Below are 19,389 nucleotides of genomic sequence, written 5' to 3' on the forward strand. Positions count from 1 at the left end.
AGCACCTCTTTTATTTGTCCCTATTTAATCACTTCAATGCCCATTTCCCAATTAGACACAACATTTTATTAAACTGTACAAACAGCACTGGCATTTAAAAAGTTCATGTTAACCATTCTAATTAAACATGATGACCAGCTCCACAAACTGCAAGCACAGATGCCCCCTCCTGCATTTCATAGAGCACAAACAAGGATTTCATCAGAGTCACTGGACTGAAACCTTTCTCACGGTGTTCTGCTCTTCTTGTTAACTTCAGGCACTTCAGCCCTTGCTCCTTCTGGATTCTATGCCTGCAGTCACTGCCACTGATATCCCAGCACTGCTTTCAAGGCTGCATTCATCCTGTTGGGAGGTCCAAATTGACAGCCTGAACCAGCAGAACCAGGAAGGCACCTCTGAAGGGAACCTGATTTTGGGATAACTTACCTTCTGGAGCTTTTCTTCTCCATGGACTGGAGGTTGATGCAAGAATGCTTCAAATGTATGACCTTCAAATAGATCCGAACACCAATTCGAGTGACTGCCTAAGCCTAAATTGTTACAAAATTTTCTTTTTAAGCTCTGACATGATTTTGACAATTTTTCATGGATATCTCAGTGACAAGCAGTAACTGTGTGGTTTCACAAATCTCCAGCCACAGGAAACAGTGCATCTTTATTTAAAAGGATCCCATGATGAAAGGATCACAGGAAAGACTTTTTTTTTAAACCCACCTACATTCCCACAGACTTCAAAGGGATAGGACACACAGCAAAATGTCACAAGGTGGAGGTGAGGGCCACCCTCACCTGATGCGTCTCCTGCTCTGTGACCATCGTGTGCAGCTCAGTGACCTGTGCCATAGAGCTGGGACATCATTTAGAGAAAGTTAAATCAACCTTTGGAGGACCCACTAGTGAAATTTCAAGTGAAATACCCCAATTCTGTGACTGGAAGGCCACTTTTACAATGCTTAAACAATGGTTTGAGAAAACATATTGCATTTTTCTCATGTGGTTTTAGGTTAAAATGCCAGAAATCCCCATGGAGATCTTGCCCTGAGTCTGGTGTGTGAGAAGACACTTAAAGCTTTAGAATACGGTTCTCAAAGCATTGTGCAACCTCTCATTCTTCCTGCTCAGGCGGCACTAAGTGTAAACCTCTGGTTTTCTGTACCAAACTTGGCACTTCCTTTGGTAGCAATCCATTGAGAGGTGCAGATGGTGGAATGGGGCACCTGAAAAAAGTCTCTTCATCCCATGGAGAAAAATTGAGTCCTAACACCTGTGAACAGCATTTTTAAAGGATGTAGGGAGCAAATTTCTTCTTCAAAGCTGCGCACACTTTGACAATTCTGCACGTGTACAAGTGGGGGCTACCAAAACATCCAACCTGAGTCTCCCCTGACACCCTCTGTCCTTGAGCAAACCACTTTTCCTTCAGAAGAAGGTGGGTCTGGGTCAGAGTTGCAGAAATAGGCACTGACATCACCAGAAGCTCAAATATACTTATTTTTCCTCACAGAGAAACCTGTTGGTTCTGTGTACAAGCAGTGAGGAACACATTTTGGCACCTCCACATTTTGAGAGCATTGGGAAGAGAGAGAAGAGAGACCAAAAGATACCACAAAGAAACTTTATCATCAATGAGGAGTGGGCTGGCTTCTGCTATAGACTGGAATAAATCAGAAGCCTCCAGGCATGGTACAAACTTCCACTGAGGTGCTTTCTTTCTGGAGGGTTCTTGATAAAAATAACCATGCACAGTCTTCAGTTGACAAAGTGCTACTCAAATCATTACAGAGAATTCCTTCAGTAAGGCAGATCTCAGGAAAATATTTTCTCCATTTTAGGGTTCACAAAAGAGAAGTTGCTGAACATATTTTGGTCCATGCTGTTAATCAGTGCTCTGTCAGCACAGGACAGTCTGGGTTTTTCATTTAGGAATTCCTTGTCGAAGTTGCTACAGTCACTTGGAGATTTCTTCAAGAAAAGTAAAAAAAATTGATGTCAAACCACTAATAGTCAGATCTTTATTACCATAGTACTGGCCCTGTCAGGCTGCTTCCTATGGGCTCAGCTCAACCTTTAGTTGGGAGCCAGTAAATATAAATATATAAATATAAATATAAATATAAATATAAATATAAATATAAATATAAATATAAATATAAATATAAATATAAATATAAATATAAATATAAATATAAATATATATAATAAAGGAGGCACTGAGCCTGTGATCCAGGAATTCTGCCAGGCAGCAATGTTACAGCTTTGTAACATGGCAGACTGAACACACCAATTGTATAACAGTTGTAGAAGACTGTAAAATGAAAGTATGATGTGCTTGTCAAATTAAGTTCTATTACTGTTATTAATAGGACTTTAATAATTTAATAAGACTAATAGTCAGAATTATTCTGATTTTGCCAAACACCTGGTTCTGGAATTGTTTTACCTTCTGCAGTGCTATGAAAGATAATCCCTTGGGGCTGCAGTTACGTGGTGAAGGGAAGGTGTTACCCTGCTACAGTAACTGAGAAAGCAATAAGTAATTTATGGTTTCTCAGGTATGGGCATGCCAGACCTGGGCTTGCAGCCACCACAAAGCTGTAGTGCGAGGATCAGGTCAGGCAACCAGTAGAAATGCAGAGTTTAGAAGACCTGAGATGGGTGGAACTGAAAGAAGATCCATCCTTACCACTCTCGGTTTGAAAGGAGGCTCCATCCTTCTCTCTTCTAAAGCTTCCCAGTTGATTTCCTGGAAAAAGGCGTGCTGGCGGATGTTCCCTCTTGCTCCCAGTCTCCTCTCAGGCTCTCTTACAAAAAGCTGGAATGTTGATTCCATAGGTTAAATTCTCTGATGATAATACAAGCATAAAGCAGGGTGGAATGTGTAATTATCCAGACTCAGTGCAATGGGAAGAGGCCATAATGGAGAAAACATTGGGATTTTTTTTTTCCTAAACCAGGCAGTTTACTGATTGGTATAAAGATGATTACTACTTCCAATTCTGACAGAAGTACAGGCTGTTTGGGCAGAAAGATGGCAGCATGTGCCCCAAAAAGAGATGTTCAACATCTCAGTCTGATGTATTTCTTAGTTTGAGGTTTTTTCTGGGAGTTAATAAGCCTTGCACCTTAGGGACTCTTCTGCAAAGAAACTGATCTCTGCTGGTGTCTGTGAGGAGCCACCATCACAAATCAGAAGGAAGACACACAGACGTCCTTATGGGAGAGGTGTGGTTTGATGCCCACAGGAAAGACAGTGACTAAATTAAATCTGTTGCTCTCTACAACAGCTGAAAATAAACAAATTGAAGACAATAATTCTGGCAGAAAGACTTTTCATTTGGTGGGTGGTGATTCTTACCTTCACCAAAATGTCCTTTGCATCCTTGTTCAGCCAGCGAGGGTAGAAGGGGTTATCCATACGGATGGACTGGAAAAGCTCCTCCTCATCTTGGCCGTGGAAAGGGGATTGGCCAATGAGCATCTCATACAGGAGGACACCAAAGGACCACCAGTCAACGGAGGTGTTGTACTTCTGCCCCAGCAGTATCTGCCCAGAAAGAGGAGCCACAAAGGCAGAAGTAAAATATCTGACATGAGTTATTCAACTTCAGGAGAGGGCCCAGACCATGGCCTTGCAACAGCTGCTCTGCAGAGTGGGCTTTCAGAGTGCTTCCCACTGCCTGCAGCAGGAGCCAGAAATCTGCCAGTGGTACAGGGTCTGTGGCTCCTGGAGCAACGAGGCACAGCCACGCCTGGGTGCCAAAACAGTGCCTGGCAGTACAGACAACAGGCTGCATGTAACCCTTAAGTTACTTGAACAAATCCTTGGCTACCAGAGAGATATCAAATTTAAAAGATGAGACAAGTCATCTTTAGCCTTCTCTCCAAGGGTTCAAATCAGGCTTGTGAAGTCCAAGAAGGCAAATGGCCAGGTATTTGCATTTTGGGATTGATTCCAGTGACACAAGCTGAGTTTCAAAATGACAAATGTGGCAGCATTAAGGTACTTCAGGACTATCAGTCACTTAAAACGGTGTGACTCTACCCCAGCAAAATGTTCACCCAGGAAAAACATGAAAGGGGTTGCTGATCTGTCCTCTTGAGACCAACTGGGCTTTAGATGGAGGAATGGGAATTTGTCCTCAGTCAGTCCCTTGGTTTTTGCCTTTCAGTGTCACCTATAAAATGACATCCAGCTGGAGGGACGACCTCCCCAGGGTCTAAAGGACCATCACCAAGTTCTCAAACTTCCTCTATGAAGAAACAAAATTAATCTCACCTGCCTTTAGATATCTGTTGTTAAGATATCTAGAGCTGAATCAGCTATCACTAGCTCCTAGCCAAGGAAAGCAATTTGCCCAATTTTAAACATTCAGATAAATATCTACCTGCTGTAAAGTATAACCCCTGTTTGTCTCCTTTGGTTCTCAAAGAGCCTCAAAAACTTGCTCATATATAGATTTTTGTGTTGCAGATATCTAAAGGTTCACATGATGACTGTGGTGTGTAGGATTCTTACCAGAATTTGAGAGCTGTAGAAGGGAAAATTTAATTTTGAGGCACAGTCTTTACTCTTGAGCCCACATCTTGGTTGCAATGGGATAATCTGTACTACATCTGTCTCCAAAAGAGGAGATGCCAAAAAGACAAAAAAGAGATTTGAATATATGATGTAATATATGCAATGAGTTCTACTCAGAGCCAAAAAAATAAATCAGCAAGACCCCTTAATATGTTTTTTCTGGATCACTTACAAACAAAATCATCCCAGCCTTTCCTTCTGAAAAGAGAAATTATTTTATAAGGCTTTATCTTTTAAAGTCTAAAGTATCTGGAAATTGAAATTGAAGTGTTTTATGGCAGTCAGAAAGAAAAAGGTTTATTTTATTTGCGGTTCTCTGGGAAAAAAAAATAAACTCAGCAATTTAATTTCAGGCTTTTTTTTGTTTTGTTTTGCCAGGTAGTTTTCGAAATGAAAAAAATTTGCTTGTCTACTGACCCAAGCTCCCTCTTATCTGCATGGCTGTGGCCAAGGTGCTGGGTCTGTAACAAATTACAGTGGTAGCAATTGCAGTGAAATACTGACAGAGTCCAGTGCTCCTGCCTATGGTAGGAGAGATGATCCATAAACTTAGAAGTGCTTTCAATTTAGAGGTAAAATGTTTTATATGTACTCGTTGAATCCCTAAAATAAACAAGGTGCAGAAATGAAACTCTGAGCTATTTCAGTTTCTCTCTTCTCTATAAAATAAAATCACAGATAATGGATCAACAGTTGACTATTTTTTTTTTTTTAGGACCAAAAACCAGCATTTTTTTTCTTAAATAAAGGCATATTGAAGTGGGATAAAAGACAATTGCAGTTTGATTGCAAAGCACACTTACACCCATTCTTAGGCAACAGAAATCAAATTGATTTGAAGAGACCCTTGAGCCAGCAGTGGTGTAACCTCAGCCAGAATCGAGCCCTTAGTGCACAGTGAAGGACCAATGAATTACAGTAGAGAGAAAAAAACCCTAAAGGCTTTGACAGCTCTTTGGAAAATACAATATCCATCATGAAAACACTAAAATTATGAAATGGGATCTTGAAAGGTAAATAAATGGATTTCAGACTTATGTCAGACATGATGCATGGATGACTTGCAGGTTTTTCTCTGAGCTAAAAAATATTTTCTTTGGCCATCTAATTAGTCAAAGCTTTTCCATAGTAAGATTTATCATTGTGTGAAGTCATCAGGTTAGGGAAACTTTCTCTTTTCTGGAAGGATCTAGTTCTAAAATTTCTTGGGGAAAAAAAAACCAACAACCAAGTTTCTGTCTGTTTAAAAACTGAAAGAAATAAGGGAAAGGGCACAGTCATCATTCCTCATGCTGTGTCTGTCCCTCAATTGCAGGAGCCCTTGGAGTTTCTTCTGCTGTGTCCCAGAAATAATTTCTGTTAAGCATTCTCTTTCTTGGTTTAAATCAAGTTCCACTTGCACCAAAAAATGAATTAGCCACAAAAATAAGCAATGCCTAACAGCAACACAGACTCCAAGCCATGCTGAAATACAGTTTCTGGCCTGGAACTGCTCCAAACCAGGTTATTACTCTTTGCAACCTCCACCACTGCACAACAGTCACGTCTTACATAAGACATGTTTCCTGTCCCACAGCACTTGATGACCGCCCTGTGCCCCACACCTACCTCAGGGGCAATGTAGTCAGGAGTCCCACAGAAAGTGCTTGTCTTTGCATCTCCAAACATGTTCTCCTTGCACATCCCAAAGTCAGCAATTTTGATGTGTCCCTCATTGTCCAGGAGGACATTGTCCAGCTTCAAGTCTCTGTGGAGGAAGAGAAAAAAACCCCATTCTTTGAAGTGTAAAGCACACAAGTTATTTTAGCAGGTTACACTTACTACACTTGTTCTCTGCCTCTATGTAGTGCCTACATACTGGAAATACAAAGGAAGGCTGAGGGCTAAATCAGCTGCTCCCAACTGCTCCCTTGGGCTTCAGCTTCCCTCTTCTGCATTTCTCTTGTCCCAGCACTGATTTATCTGCTGGAGAAGACACAGAATCATGGAATCACAGAATGGTTTGACTTGGAAGGGACCTTAAAGATCACCCAGTTCCAACCCCCTGCCATGGGCAGGGACACCTCCCACTAGACCAGGTTTCTCCAAGCCACATCCAGCCTGGCCTTGAACACTTCCAGGGATCACATGACCCAAGATATCTTCTAAAAGCTGTTTCCTTCGAGGATGCAGAATAGTGAGGGCAGTACAGACAACAGGCTGCATGTAACCATGTCTTTGTGCCAGGTGGTGCTTCTGCCCTAACACAGCCTGGAGAATGAGAGCAGGTAACTCTCACTCTCTCCTCCCCTGGGAATCTCAATATTCTCTCTGAAGCTGCTGCCAGATCTCCCTCGTAGTGCGGGATCTACAAATGTCACAAGAGATAGGGATCCACAAGCCCTGTAAAGGGTCAGAGGAATCCCAGTCATCAGCAAAGCCCTCACCACTGCTGGGCTGCACCATCTGAACCCCAGGATTTACAAAGCCTTTCACACTCAGCTGCCAGGCTGTTGCCTGAGCTTTCAGGCTCTGAGCTACTCTGGGAAGCAAAGAGCCCAGAGAGAAGAAGAAAACAGAAATGCTCAAAGAAGAATATAAAATAAAAGCAAATATTATTTGCAATTATTATATTATTTATTGTTCATTTGCAATAAAAGCAAATGAGCCGATGAATCATGATCATTGGTGGAGAACAAAGAGGTCCTCAAGTGGGAACTAACTCTGAAAGGAGAGAAAAGCTTGTAAAGAAGAAAAAGGCAGAGAGAAATGAAGGCTGGCATGGTTTCCATGTTAATTTTGTTAAATGTCACCTAAAGGTTTTGTCTAAGATAATGATCCAGGTAAAATGTTTGTATCAGTGATGCTGCACTTAACCAAGGATGTGGGTAGAATTTGGGTCATCTGGTCTATGAGCACACACATTCCTGCACTGCCTGGTTTGTGCTGTCAATCACTGCTCCTTCTCAGGGCTCCCAAGGCATCCAGACACATCTGCTTGTAGCCACAGCTGAGGATGTAACTTTCATTATTCATGCTAATTCACAGCCTACACATATTTTGGCCAAAAGGCCAAGTGGAATGGGGCCTGATCCAGTGGATGCCATCCCTGCCCATGGCTGGAACCAGGTGATTTTTAAGGGTAATCCCAAACAAAACCACTCCATGAATCTGTGATTCTGTGGTTTTCCACATCTCAGGCAAGAGGCCTAACCACAAGGCTACTGCACGGACACGGACCCTCCTGCCGACAACTGCTTTATGATGCGGAGTTCTTTTCAGAAATATTCCTTAAAGAAGGCATCTAATGCTTGATGCTCCTGGGATGATGGCCTGCAATTGCAGGGAAGATGATTTTTCAGCCTCCCTCTGTGCAAAGCTCCTTGTCTTGCTTGGGCCAGTTCCTCATCAGGGCGGGGGGACATTGCAGTGTTTATACACTAAATTGTTGTCATGGGGAAATTGTTCTCTGCTGCAAGAATATGGCCCAAGACAAAATGGGAGTCATCAATCAAAGAGAAATACAGAGAAAACGGAGACATTTGCCTTCCAAGTGGCAGACACTCATGTTGTCACAATTTCCAGCTGGAATGACTTATTTTAGTTACAACGTTGAGATCAATCTCAGGCTGCCAGCACTGCTTTTATTCATCCAGTAGATCGAAGCAAAACAAAAAAACCCATCACCTACAGTTTGCTTTCATCATTTTGATGAGTCTCAAATTCATTGGCTCCAGGGACTGGAGTTTCTGCCAAAAAATGCCTTGGCTCATTTGTTAAAATTTAAGCCAATGTTTCCTAACGTGGGTGCATGAGATAGAACAGCTGGATTCATTATCCTTACGACATCACAAGATGTAGTTTCAAAAATTATTACTATTCACTTTTCTAAGTGCTTAGTTTGCTCTGACAAAGATACTGATGACTCTGTGTTCGCAGCTGACCTCCTTGTCATTGTCCTCAGTGAAAAAGGGAAAAGAAAGTAGGACTGGTTAAACCTTTTCTCTCAATGCTTGATACCCAAAGCAATATCACCAACTCCTGGGAATGAGGTATTTCTTCCTATCCACATGCTACCCAGTGCCCAGATATCCCAGTTTTCCCTCAATTCCCAAGGCTCCAGACTCTAAACACCCCTCTCCTTTCAGGAGGAAATGGGTCCCAAACCCAAACACAGCACTGCTGCAGTGATTCCAAGTAAAAATGTGAATTATAAATAAAATGTCAGCATTAGCTGTCCTGCCATAAAGTCACTATGTCCTGCAGATATTTTTAATCAGATTTTCTGAGAAGACTGACTAAAAATAACAGACACGGGCAAGTGATTTGGGCACTTCAGAAATTTTTTCCCATCATTCATGGAGAATAATAATTACAGCCAGAAAAGTTGCTGAAGCCCCTGAGATCATCTTAGCTTAATGCCACTGACATTGATCTCATGTTTATGCAGTCACCATTATCAGTCAATAAAGACTATAAATGGCTCCCCCATGAGCACTAACAAGAATCAAAGCTCATGTTTTAAAGGAAGAATGGATTGAGAGCAAGTCATCAACTTTCAGCATTTGCTCTAATGTTCACACTACATGAAAAACATTGAACAAGCTTATTTTGGGTTCGGCAAACATCACTGCTGTAAGGAGCTTTCTTATTTATTTGTGATGAGTTATTTCCTTTCTGCTTTTAAAGAAGGCTGCAATGTAGTAACTGAATTTTGTCATGAAGTTCAGCTTAACCAGAGCTCCTCAGAAATTCAGTTCCTCCTTTTGGCCATGGGAAATCAGACTGTGGCCTAATTTCTGGTAGAACTGGGTAGTTCCCATACACATTTTAACACAGGCTTAATGAATCTAAAAATGCTCTCTGCTCTCTGCTTGCTACAAGAAGAACTTAACAGACAACTCAGATTCATGATGGTGAGATGAATCTCATCTCCCCATTGTGCACAAGATTAATCCAAAATTAAGATACATCACTGTCTCCCTGCTTTTGTTACTTGAGTTGAGCTTGTCACCACTGTCCCAAAGTAACCAGCACAGCAGATGGACCAAATTTCTTGTGTCTGACTTGACCTTAATATACCTTGAGATAATTGAAAGCTTAAACAAGGTGCTTACACTGGGTGTATTTACATTTACTCCCTGTAAATGCATCCAAGGACTTGTTTTAATGTTAAATGAAATAGGACTGGGTTCTGAAACAAGGACCAAAACTGCCTTTTCTATACTCTCTCTTCAAAATAAAACACCCAAACTCTGTAAAAGGGAAATCTGCAGAGAATGCCAGTAAGTACAGACAAGAAATAGCCTCTCTGTTGCCATTGGTGCTTGCAGAGGAAAGCAGAAAAGGCTTAGCATTTAGCATATTAATTACACTAAAGACTAAAATTACCTGTATATTATGCCCTTGGAATGGAGGAACTGGAGCCCACAAATGATTTCAGCAGCATAAAACCTGAATGACAGAAGGCACACGTTAGAACAGGAGCTTCCCAAAAGTTTTTTTCAAATAGACTGAAAAAGATGGAAACCTTGTGTCGACAAGAGCCAAAATTTCATTTTTTTAGGTTCCCAGAAGGTTTGGAGTATCTCCAGAAGGCTTGGAGTGACTGTGTTTTACTGATGGTTGATGTGAGATTCCCAAAAGCAGGTGGGAGTCTGGGATGGGGAGCACAGACTCACTCCCTGGCTTGTTGAACTGCCCTCTTCCCTGCCCAGATTTATGACCTGCTTTCCAAAGAATCCCCAAATTCTGGCATTATTTAGGCTGGAAAACCCCTCTAGCATTGAGTCCAGCCATTAACTCAGCACTGCCAAAACTACCACTAAACCACATCCCCAAGTGCCACATTTCTTGAACACTTACAGGGACAGTGATTCCACCACTTCCCTGGACAGCCTGTTCAGTGACTGACCACACACTCAGTGAAGAAATTTTTTTCTGATTCTGAAAGCTTATCCATAATATGGACTATGCAGCAGGTTGGTGGCCTTTCTCTGGAGTTTTTTTGAGCTTGAAGTCGTTGTTCTCAGCACATTTTTACCTAAAGGACACCACCATACCCTGCTGCAAAGAGGCTGCATCAGTGTGAAGAGTGAAAGTGCTGTCCCAGAAGAGAATGAAACCAGAGGATCATATCCCCTCCCTGTGTGGCACAGCTCTGCTCCCTCACTCTTCAATGCATTGGCCCTAAGTTCTGGACATTCAAATGCATTTGAAAAAAAATCATCAAACATTGATTTAAATGACAGTGTGGGTTTTATTATTAAATTATTAAATAAAGTAATTCCTATAGGGGTTTCAATATTGACTTTCAAAATACCTTTTGCTTGCAGAAGGATCAAAAGCACCTTTCATTTATTCTAATTCTTGTATTTACTTTAATCAAAGCTAAATACATTTTTAATTCCCTGCTGGTATATTAATTTTTTGTTTAAATTTACCTTTTGTGCTTTTGATAGTTTTCACTCCACCTCCTTGAACTTTAAGGGGAAAAAAGGGAAAATCCCATTACTTCTAACAAACAACAGTTTCACCTCTGACCACTGGGCTGGGAACCTCAGCTTAAGCAGGTCCTGCAGCTTGGCTACAGAGTGTTGTAAAGAAGCAAGGTCATGTCTGAGAGAAACCAACTGTGTGGATGGAGTCTAAAAGCCTTCTGTGGGAGGGAAAAGAGGATGGGAAGTGACTCATTCCAGGTCCTTCACTGAGCTGGGAGGATGGCCTGTATGGTTTTGTTGAGTTTGGAGACAGATGGGACAGAGAGGGACTTGGCTTCCAGCACAAGCATCATCCCCACTTTGCAGCTGGGCAAGGTGAAGAGAGGTCAAATAATCTGCCCAAGATTTCCTCTACAATGCCTTGTAGAGGAGTCAAGTCCTCGGTTTGCTCCTGTCTCGTGTGCACCCTGCAGACCCAAAGGCAATGATAAATGTCTTACGTTGCTCTGGGAAGGTCGAACTTATGGCAGCTCTGGATATGGAACATGAGGTCTCCTCCATTGAGGTATTCCATCACAAAAAAGAGGTTTTCCTAGAGAAGGAGATAAGGTGAGAATAAATAAGGAGTGGTGAAGAGTGAGGTAAAAGTTCAAATACTCAAAAAAAAAAAAAATTGCTCAGAAAGCACTCAAAAAGAGGAAGGAAAGTATTACTGTGAGGGTGTTCAAAAGAAAACAGTTTCTTTTTTAGATTCCTCATTTCTCCTCTTAGTTCCCTAAGCCCATACTCACACTCCCTGCTCTGATTTCTATAAACACCATTAGCAAACACTACAAAGCCACTTCATAACCAGCTGCAGCCGCGGATTTTCACCAGCAGAGCTCCAGGCTCACAGAAAGGGATCAGTAACTTTACAGTGCCTGTATAGCGGAAGGACAGGTGGACAAGCAAAGGACTAGTGGAAAAGGCAAAAATCCCTCCTCTGGTCCCCATCCCAGTACAATATCCATCCAGTGGTGTCACCTGCATTCCTGCACAGCTTCTGTGGAGGCACCTGGGTCTGACTTACTCAAATTATCAGAGACACTGACCAGGCAAAGCAATTTGTTTTAAGCACATGCTTGATTTTAAGCCTGAAAGCTGCTCTGTGTAACTCGCTGGTGGGAAAAGTAATGAATTAATCATATTTCTAGATACCAATTGAGAACTTGCATCCTGCAATTTTTCCAGGCTCAGAGAAACCTGGGAAAAAGTTGAGTTCTTGTCCCTGGTTGCATGCAACCATCAGTTCTTCGACCAGGGCAGTGAAAATCTCTCCTGGTACATAGAAATGACAGAATCTCTCTCTATATAATAAACAGAACTGATCACTGAGGTTTCTTTTCCAATCCTTGATACAGAATCATGGAATCACAGAATGGTTTGGGTTGGAAAGGACCTTAAAGACCCCTAAAGTTCCAATCCCCTGCTATGGGAAAGGACACCTCCCACTAGACCAGGCTGCTCATGACATCACACTGATCCTCTCACAGCTTATCAGCCAAAACTTCACATCCAGAACCCTGTAGAAGCTGGTTTAGATTGATCCCTTCCATGCTGAATTGTCTCTACAAAGCAGAAAGGACAGGTTTTTTTTTCTGGAGGAAAAGGATCTGCACATTGAGATATGCTTGCAGATTAAACTTCTGTTTTGGGAATCTCACCTTTTGTGCAAAAATGCAGGAATAAAACAAAATGAATGCGGTATTTTTTCCCCTCAAAAACCTCTCTCAGTTCTGTACACACCTGAAGTCAGTCATCTCTAGGCTGTGCTATAAAGGTTATGACTATCTTCCTTGTGTTGCCTATTGCCCATTACATTTTTTCTGGGGGGGAAATAGGGTTATTTTCACTTATATTTTTAACAGTCGAAGGTTTTTATCCGTAAGACCTAATGTAAGTATCTCTGGAAGCAAGCCAAGAGCTGGCTATGTTGAAAAACCACAAAAGTGCTTGTTCCTTTCAAACAACAGCTGTCTGCTCTAATTTGTGCAATTTCTTTAGCCAGATCCTCTTAATTACAGCACTCTTATTTAAATGGACTCACTGGAAACCCCACCTGTCATCCAACAAGCTCAAAGCCAGATCTGGCCTCCTGGGGAAAGAATACAAATTCCATCACTAAACCAAAAGGGTGCAGGTTTTCAGTATTTTTTTGTATCTGCAGGGGGCTGTGCACATAAATGAGTTCCAGCAAATAAAAAGACCAAAGAAAGGTGGGAAACTTACTGAAGACATGTATAAATCTTGGAAGCAGTGCAAGCTCACAAGCCCATTCAGGAAAATACTTGAACAGATGCTCTTTGGGAGGGCACACAGGGAGGTGATGGGGTTTAGCCAACAACACACCAGCAACCACATGTGTCCTGCTGGGACTGAAGAAACCTCATGGGTCTTGAAATGGGCCAGATTCAGCTTTAGTGGGCTGGGACAGAGAAAACTCCTCAGTTCCTCTGTAAAGTCCACTGATTTTGGCTGCACTTTATCGCACATCTCTAACTGTAACTTGATATCCATATTTATCCAGTAGAATGAGCAGTCACGCTCTGCTTGTTCATGAGTTTGAGCAACCATCTGATGCAGTTGTTTAACTGAACCCAGGGACTCTGACTTGAAACTGCGGAGTCTGGCAGCATCCTCGAGGGAAGAAAAGATGGAGCAACCCCTCAGATTAATTTACATCCACATATACAAATCCTGTTGCTCAATTGCCTTTAGCTATGAGGCTGGAGAATACAAACTTAGGAATGTTTAGTACTGAAGTTTGTAATGTATCAGGTGCTCTTGAGTGGTACATAAACCCTACTGAAAAGACAGACAGGATCACTCTGACTTTCCTGCTCTGGGGTTTGGAAGTCCCTCTTGGTTCTTAAGAAGTGCAGCAGATGTCTGGAAGAGCTTCTGGAGGAGAACTGGTTGAGAGCAGCCCTACGCCATTATGAGTGGGGAGGTGTCACCAAGAAGGGCAAAGTGCAACAACTTATTGGAGTCAGGTTCCTATGTCTGAGATCTACAGAGCCACAGAGCACATTAAATATGGGAAGTGGCAAAACCCATTCTTGAAACCACCAAAATTTCAAGAGAGTTATAGAAGTCAAAGGGTCAGAGTGGTGCAGAGGATGTTCTTGCAGACAGGCTCCAGCTCCACTTCCTCTTGTCCTGGGAAAGCTCACTGATGGCTCCTGCCTGCTGCTGAGAGACTCTGGAGTCTGTCAGCACTCGGAGCAGGCAAGGGGAGTTAAGAGGGTGTTATCTGGTTGAAAATGTCCCTGCTCACTGCTGGGCAGTTGGACTAGATGGCCTTTAAAGATCCTTTCTAACCCAAACCATTCTCTGATTCTCAAGGCTCTGCCATGCCCTTATCCCCTGCAATGGTCCTGCCTGTGGATGTTGAGCAAACAAGCAGGAGTGTTGTTTCTCAGTGGTGAGACCCCCACAGCTCTGCAGGAGGCCTGGAAAGAGTGCCCTGCCCCTCTGTCCTGCAGGCAGGTGACAGCTTGCTGAGCACCTGCAGGACCATCCCTGTGTGGCAAATGCTCAAGCCAAACTTTTGGTCATGGCTCTGGACTCACACAACAGAAAATGTTTGGTCTCGTGGCAGACCTCGGGAGCATCTTTTACAACCACAGAGCTTAAGGAGGACTGGAAAGGCACTTACTGCACTCAGGGATGGTCACTGCACCAGGATAGTTATAAAATCATAAAAACATCTGAGTTGGAAAGGATCAACAAGGATCATCAAAATCCAACTCCTGGCCCTGCACGGGACACCCCTGAGAATCACACCATGTGCCTGGGAGCATTGTCCAAACACTTCCTGATGCATTTGACACATTGTCTTAAGAACATCCATGTATCAGCCATTCCCTTCTTCTAGACCATCTTCCAGGGGCTTTTTCCATTGCAGCATGAGGAACAGGACAAACGCTTCTGTGGGAGGGTGAAGTGCTGCTCCTACAGCAGACAGAGCTTTACAACAGGAGGGTGTTCAGCACACAGACATGGAAGCTGTGTCCTGCACAAAATAACAGAACTCCTGCACACAAAATAACAGTTCCCCACCTGAGCCAGTCCTGTCAGGTGCTGAAAGCCTGGATTACTGCAAGAACTCAATTTCCTGCCCTTTCAATCCCTCAGTGCCTGAGCTGAGCTCCTCCCTACAGAGCCACCTGCTCCCTCTCCCTCTCCAGGACATGGCAGGGATGGAGTTAAACCAACCTGCTCCTGCTCTGGGCGACTGCTGTGAGAATGAATAGTCACTATCAAAGATGCTTTCAACTTTATAAACAATGAGTATAAAGCAGGCAGCATTTAAATTGATCTTTTGAAGGTACATCCTTTAACAGGCTCTTAAAATCCTTTAACCAGCTGGAAGCCCTCCAGAGCACTTTTCTGCAGAGATTTTCAGATTTTGTTTTCTTTGCACTTTGAAAGCGCTTGCATACATACAAATAGACAATTTAACACCATTTATTGAGGAGCAAAAATTCTTCTTCCCAGGGATTCCAGGAGGATAAATGTCAGAACAATTAATGCTGCAGGACAGTGTGGCTATACCTGTGTTTAGAGCAGGTACCCTAACAAATGTCTCCAGTGGAAAAGGCTCCAGATTAAGTGATTGAATCCTTTTTAATTCTAATTCCCATTGAATTAGGCTGTTCCTAGCCAAGAGAAAGGCTGGACTTGATGCAATTCCTGCAGCTGATTCTGGTCTCAACTTTTCATGGAACTCAGCACAGTCTGGGTGCTGATTCACACTTTGGATCTATTTTATTTCCTGGGATAGTTGGCAGCCAAAAGCCTCTCAAGCCGTTTCCACCACATCCCTGCGTGTTGCAATCCCATCAGAGCATCCCACCCAGTGGGAAAGAGGGCAATGCACTCCTCACTGCATCTCCTGTCACAAGAAACAGTTAACACAGGGTTACCCCATTCTAGGAGGTGACTACAGTTCACCTGCACTGAAATTTGCAGGGCAATCCATGTTTTAATTCTGTTCTCTGGTTTAAAGACTTTTACCTCCCTCTTGTGTAATATCAGCCTATCTTCTGGAGATGGCAGCATTTCTTACAGTTGTCCAATAATCCTGTCCAGTCCCTGCTCTCACTGTTTATTCCTTGTTCTTGCACTGTCAGCATTTCTAGCTGTGGGTTGAGCTGCTCATTTGGGATGCTCAGCGTGGTGTGCCCATCTGCTTGCTACAAAGCATAGGAATATATTTATACACATAAATAAAATACATTTGCAGAGATAAAGGTGCAGATTTGGCTTCCACTCTGAGCTCTGAGATCCCAAGACTTTTACTCACACTCAGAGCAGACAGAGTCCATCCCTTACTGATAAACTGAGGCACTATCAGCCCATGTCTTCCAAGAGGAAGTGGTTTTCCCTATCAGTGTCCAGCAGAATCTTGGAGAGAGATTAATTTTCTCAAGGCTAGAGAAAGATTTGTCTGAAGTTTTGCACATTAAAAAAAAAAAAAAATCACCAGACCAAAAACTAAACAAAAAGCAGCCAAATCCCTGAAACGTAAATATTTTAGCAGTTGAAAAACAGAAAAAATGTTCAAGTTTTTATTTTAGGAAGTAATTTTTTTTTTTTTTCAGGATAAAGTGCAGGTAGACTGCAGATTTTTAGAAACCTCAGACAAAGCTGAATGTATTTTGGACTGATTTTCCTCAGGCTGAACAATGAGGAGGCAATGACAATATGTGTATTGAATATGGCAATCATCTTTTACTTAAAAATTCCCACTTGTGAGCTGCCCTCCTCTTTTCCTGGCCAATGCCTTTCCCCTGTTCACACCACATGGGCTGACATCACCTAGAAGTGTCTTGCAAAAACTTCATATATTTGATGTTATAATTACAGATGCTCACACCTTCTCTGGCACAACCTCGTAGAAATCCCAAAGCTCTTCTGAGATGCTGCTATTTCTGCTAAACCACGTTGCAATTTTGGCCAGGATTGAACGAGACCTTGCCAGTTTTCCTGCCTGTTGGTTGCAAGAGGCAAAATCCTCAATGCTTTCCTAAACGTTCCCATCAGCTGCTTCAAATTTGGCCTTGAATCAGACTTTTCCCAAGCGCAAAGTACTCAAAATACTACGAGGATGGACAGATGTTTCCAAGCTGATGTATCACCCCCAAAAGAAGTAGGAGGATGGAGCTAGGGCTGTTCAGGAGGTCCATGGCACAACCAGGCAGTGGAGGTGAGCATCCAAAAGGTGTGAAATGCTCACATGCCAACCCCATGCTCTGATCCAGGGCAAAGAAATCAGCCCTGCCCCTCAACAGCCAGTTAGAGAGAGAAGAAAACCGAAATTGCACTTGGGAAAAAAAGTAATTCCAGGAATTGAAATAACCTCTGAGGAGATATTTGAATGAGAAATCTGAAAATACTCAGGTAAAACAGAGCCTAAGAATTTTCAAATTAGGACCACACTCCTGTTTCACAATTCTTTTTTCCTTCCTGCTAGTGTAAGATATTTTTTCAGTCAGTATTAAGCACACAAAATCAACAGAGCATGTGAAAAAGGCTCACCACCAGAAGAGATATAATACAAGAGTAAAGCAGAAAATAAACATTTCTGTAATATTTTCTTTTAAATTACAGTAACGTTACTTCTCTTTTGGGTTGAGATAGTCTTCTCTGTTGCTATTTTGTGCTGCAAGTCAAACTGCCTCAAGATTTAATTTGCATTTAGGTAAAGGGTGTTAATAAAACTTGGTCAATGAAGTAAAGAAACAGAAATAAAAGTGACTTTCAAAAAGGGAAAGCCTATTTTTATGGCAGAAGATCAGTGAAATGCAAAGAAGAATAAAACATAAGCACTGGGATGCTAGTCACTGTTTTGGCATTACTGATTTTGGGATTTCACAGAATTATAAACATGTTTTTCCTCCTCTTTAGCATAACAGCGTCCCTTTAAATCTAATATAGCAGAATAGCTCTCTGAGCTTATTGCTAAAATTCACACTATGTAGTTATGTCAGCTGAATATCTGGATACAAAGATGACTACAGTAAAATAAAACAGAATAATTCAAAAAGAGATTGGACAAAAAACTCCAAACACCATGGGCTTGCATTTATTCTCATGCAATAAAACAAGAAAAGTATTCTGAGTTTTGAAAGCACTGATCATTCAGACTCCACTGGAACAGGGTGGGGCATTAAGTGCCTGGTGCCATCTAAAACCTCTCTGAAGGGCTATCCAGCTTTATGTAATTGAGCAGTCACTCATTTCCTGGGTGGAAGTGAGGATGAAACTCATCCCACAGCTCAGAGAATTGTCAGTAGATTAAAGGACTTTTTTTTTCCCCCTCTGAAAACAAGTGGACTATCAAGGTCCTTGTTTTGGTGTAGGAATATTCCTGTTTTTACTGTTCTTTGCAGAGCCACTTGGCACCTGGAGCAGCTCAGGTAAGCTAAAGCATGAGGGATTCAGAAAGGCACCAGCCCATATGTTTCTGCTTGAAACTCCTTATCTATCCAGTGAAACTTGAAGAAACAAAAAATGTCATCTCTTCAATATTAAAATCCGTAGAGGGACTCTACACAGTGGTGCCATGGCTTCTGCCCATGGCAGGGGAGTTGGAAACAGGTGATCTTTAAGGTCCCTTCCAATCCAAACCATTCCATAATCCTAAAATGATTTCCATAAAAGACATTCTGACAGCCACACTGTCCTTTGAGCCGTGGAAAACCATCCAAGGTTGTCACAGCTCCCCTGCTCTGGGTGACCTTCCCACAGTGAGTGATCTCTGCTGGCTTGCAAAGGTCAGAGGAGAAAAAACAGGAGCTGAAAATCAATCAGAGCCCAGAGCACCTTTGGCCTGGGCAGCCCCATTCCAGCTTGTCTCTCTGTGAAATCAAGATGGGGAGATCACACAGCTTTATACTGGCAACAACGGCTTGGGATGAGATGGATGGACATTCTTCCTCCATGACAGGAGGGCAATGCTGTTCTGCTGCCCAGAAGTGCAGAAGAAAAATAATCTGGCTTTTTGAGCCTGGCACCCATGAATTTTTCAGACACTCACTGCTTTTCCATCCTTCAGGTTTTCAGTGGCTGGAAGCACCCCCTTGAACAGACAGTAAATCCCACCTGGATCCTGACATGACTCCATTTGGTCTCTCCTCTTTTTGCCATGGTCTAATGAGGGAAGGGGACACTTGCCTGCCTGCACTGCCTGAGCCTAAAGCTGCATACTGTCCCTGCTGTGTCCATCCTGAGCCTGATCTACAGCTTCCAGGCCAGGCTGGACTACAGACAGCATAGTTCAGCTGCTGGCCTCAGCCAGTATCCCTCTGGAGATACAGGCAGCAATCCCTGGAGGAAAAGCTC

The 19,389-nt window shown here is 42.5% G+C and overlaps 1 protein-coding gene across 6 annotated transcripts in view; it reads right to left on the reverse strand.

The window, feature by feature from the left end:
- Positions 1-43: 43 nt before the first annotated feature.
- The window catches only part of PRKCQ (protein kinase C theta), a 52,179-nt gene continuing 32,833 nt past the window's right edge, over positions 44-19,389 (reverse strand). For 4 of the 6 annotated variants that reach the window (XM_086886434.1, XM_086886435.1, XM_086886436.1 and 1 more), the window contains 6 exons: positions 11,502-11,593; positions 9,953-10,015; positions 6,191-6,329; positions 3,359-3,547; positions 2,687-2,815; positions 44-1,965 (listed from right to left, as the gene is read on the reverse strand). In XM_086886434.1, the coding sequence (XP_086742560.1) occupies positions 1,810-1,965; positions 2,687-2,815; positions 3,359-3,547; positions 6,191-6,329; positions 9,953-10,015; positions 11,502-11,593 (768 nt within the window). In that variant the 3' untranslated portion in view covers positions 44-1,809. The remainder of the gene's footprint in view (positions 1,966-2,686; positions 2,816-3,358; positions 3,548-6,190; positions 6,330-9,952; positions 10,016-11,501; positions 11,594-19,389) is intronic. The other 2 variants (XR_015286055.1, XR_015286056.1) reach the window with 1 other exon arrangement.

The sequence above is a fragment of the Cyanistes caeruleus genome, chromosome 4 (genome assembly GCF_971803275.1).
Source record: "Cyanistes caeruleus chromosome 4, bCyaCae1.hap1.1, whole genome shotgun sequence".
Taxonomy (NCBI): Eukaryota; Metazoa; Chordata; class Aves; order Passeriformes; family Paridae; genus Cyanistes; species Cyanistes caeruleus.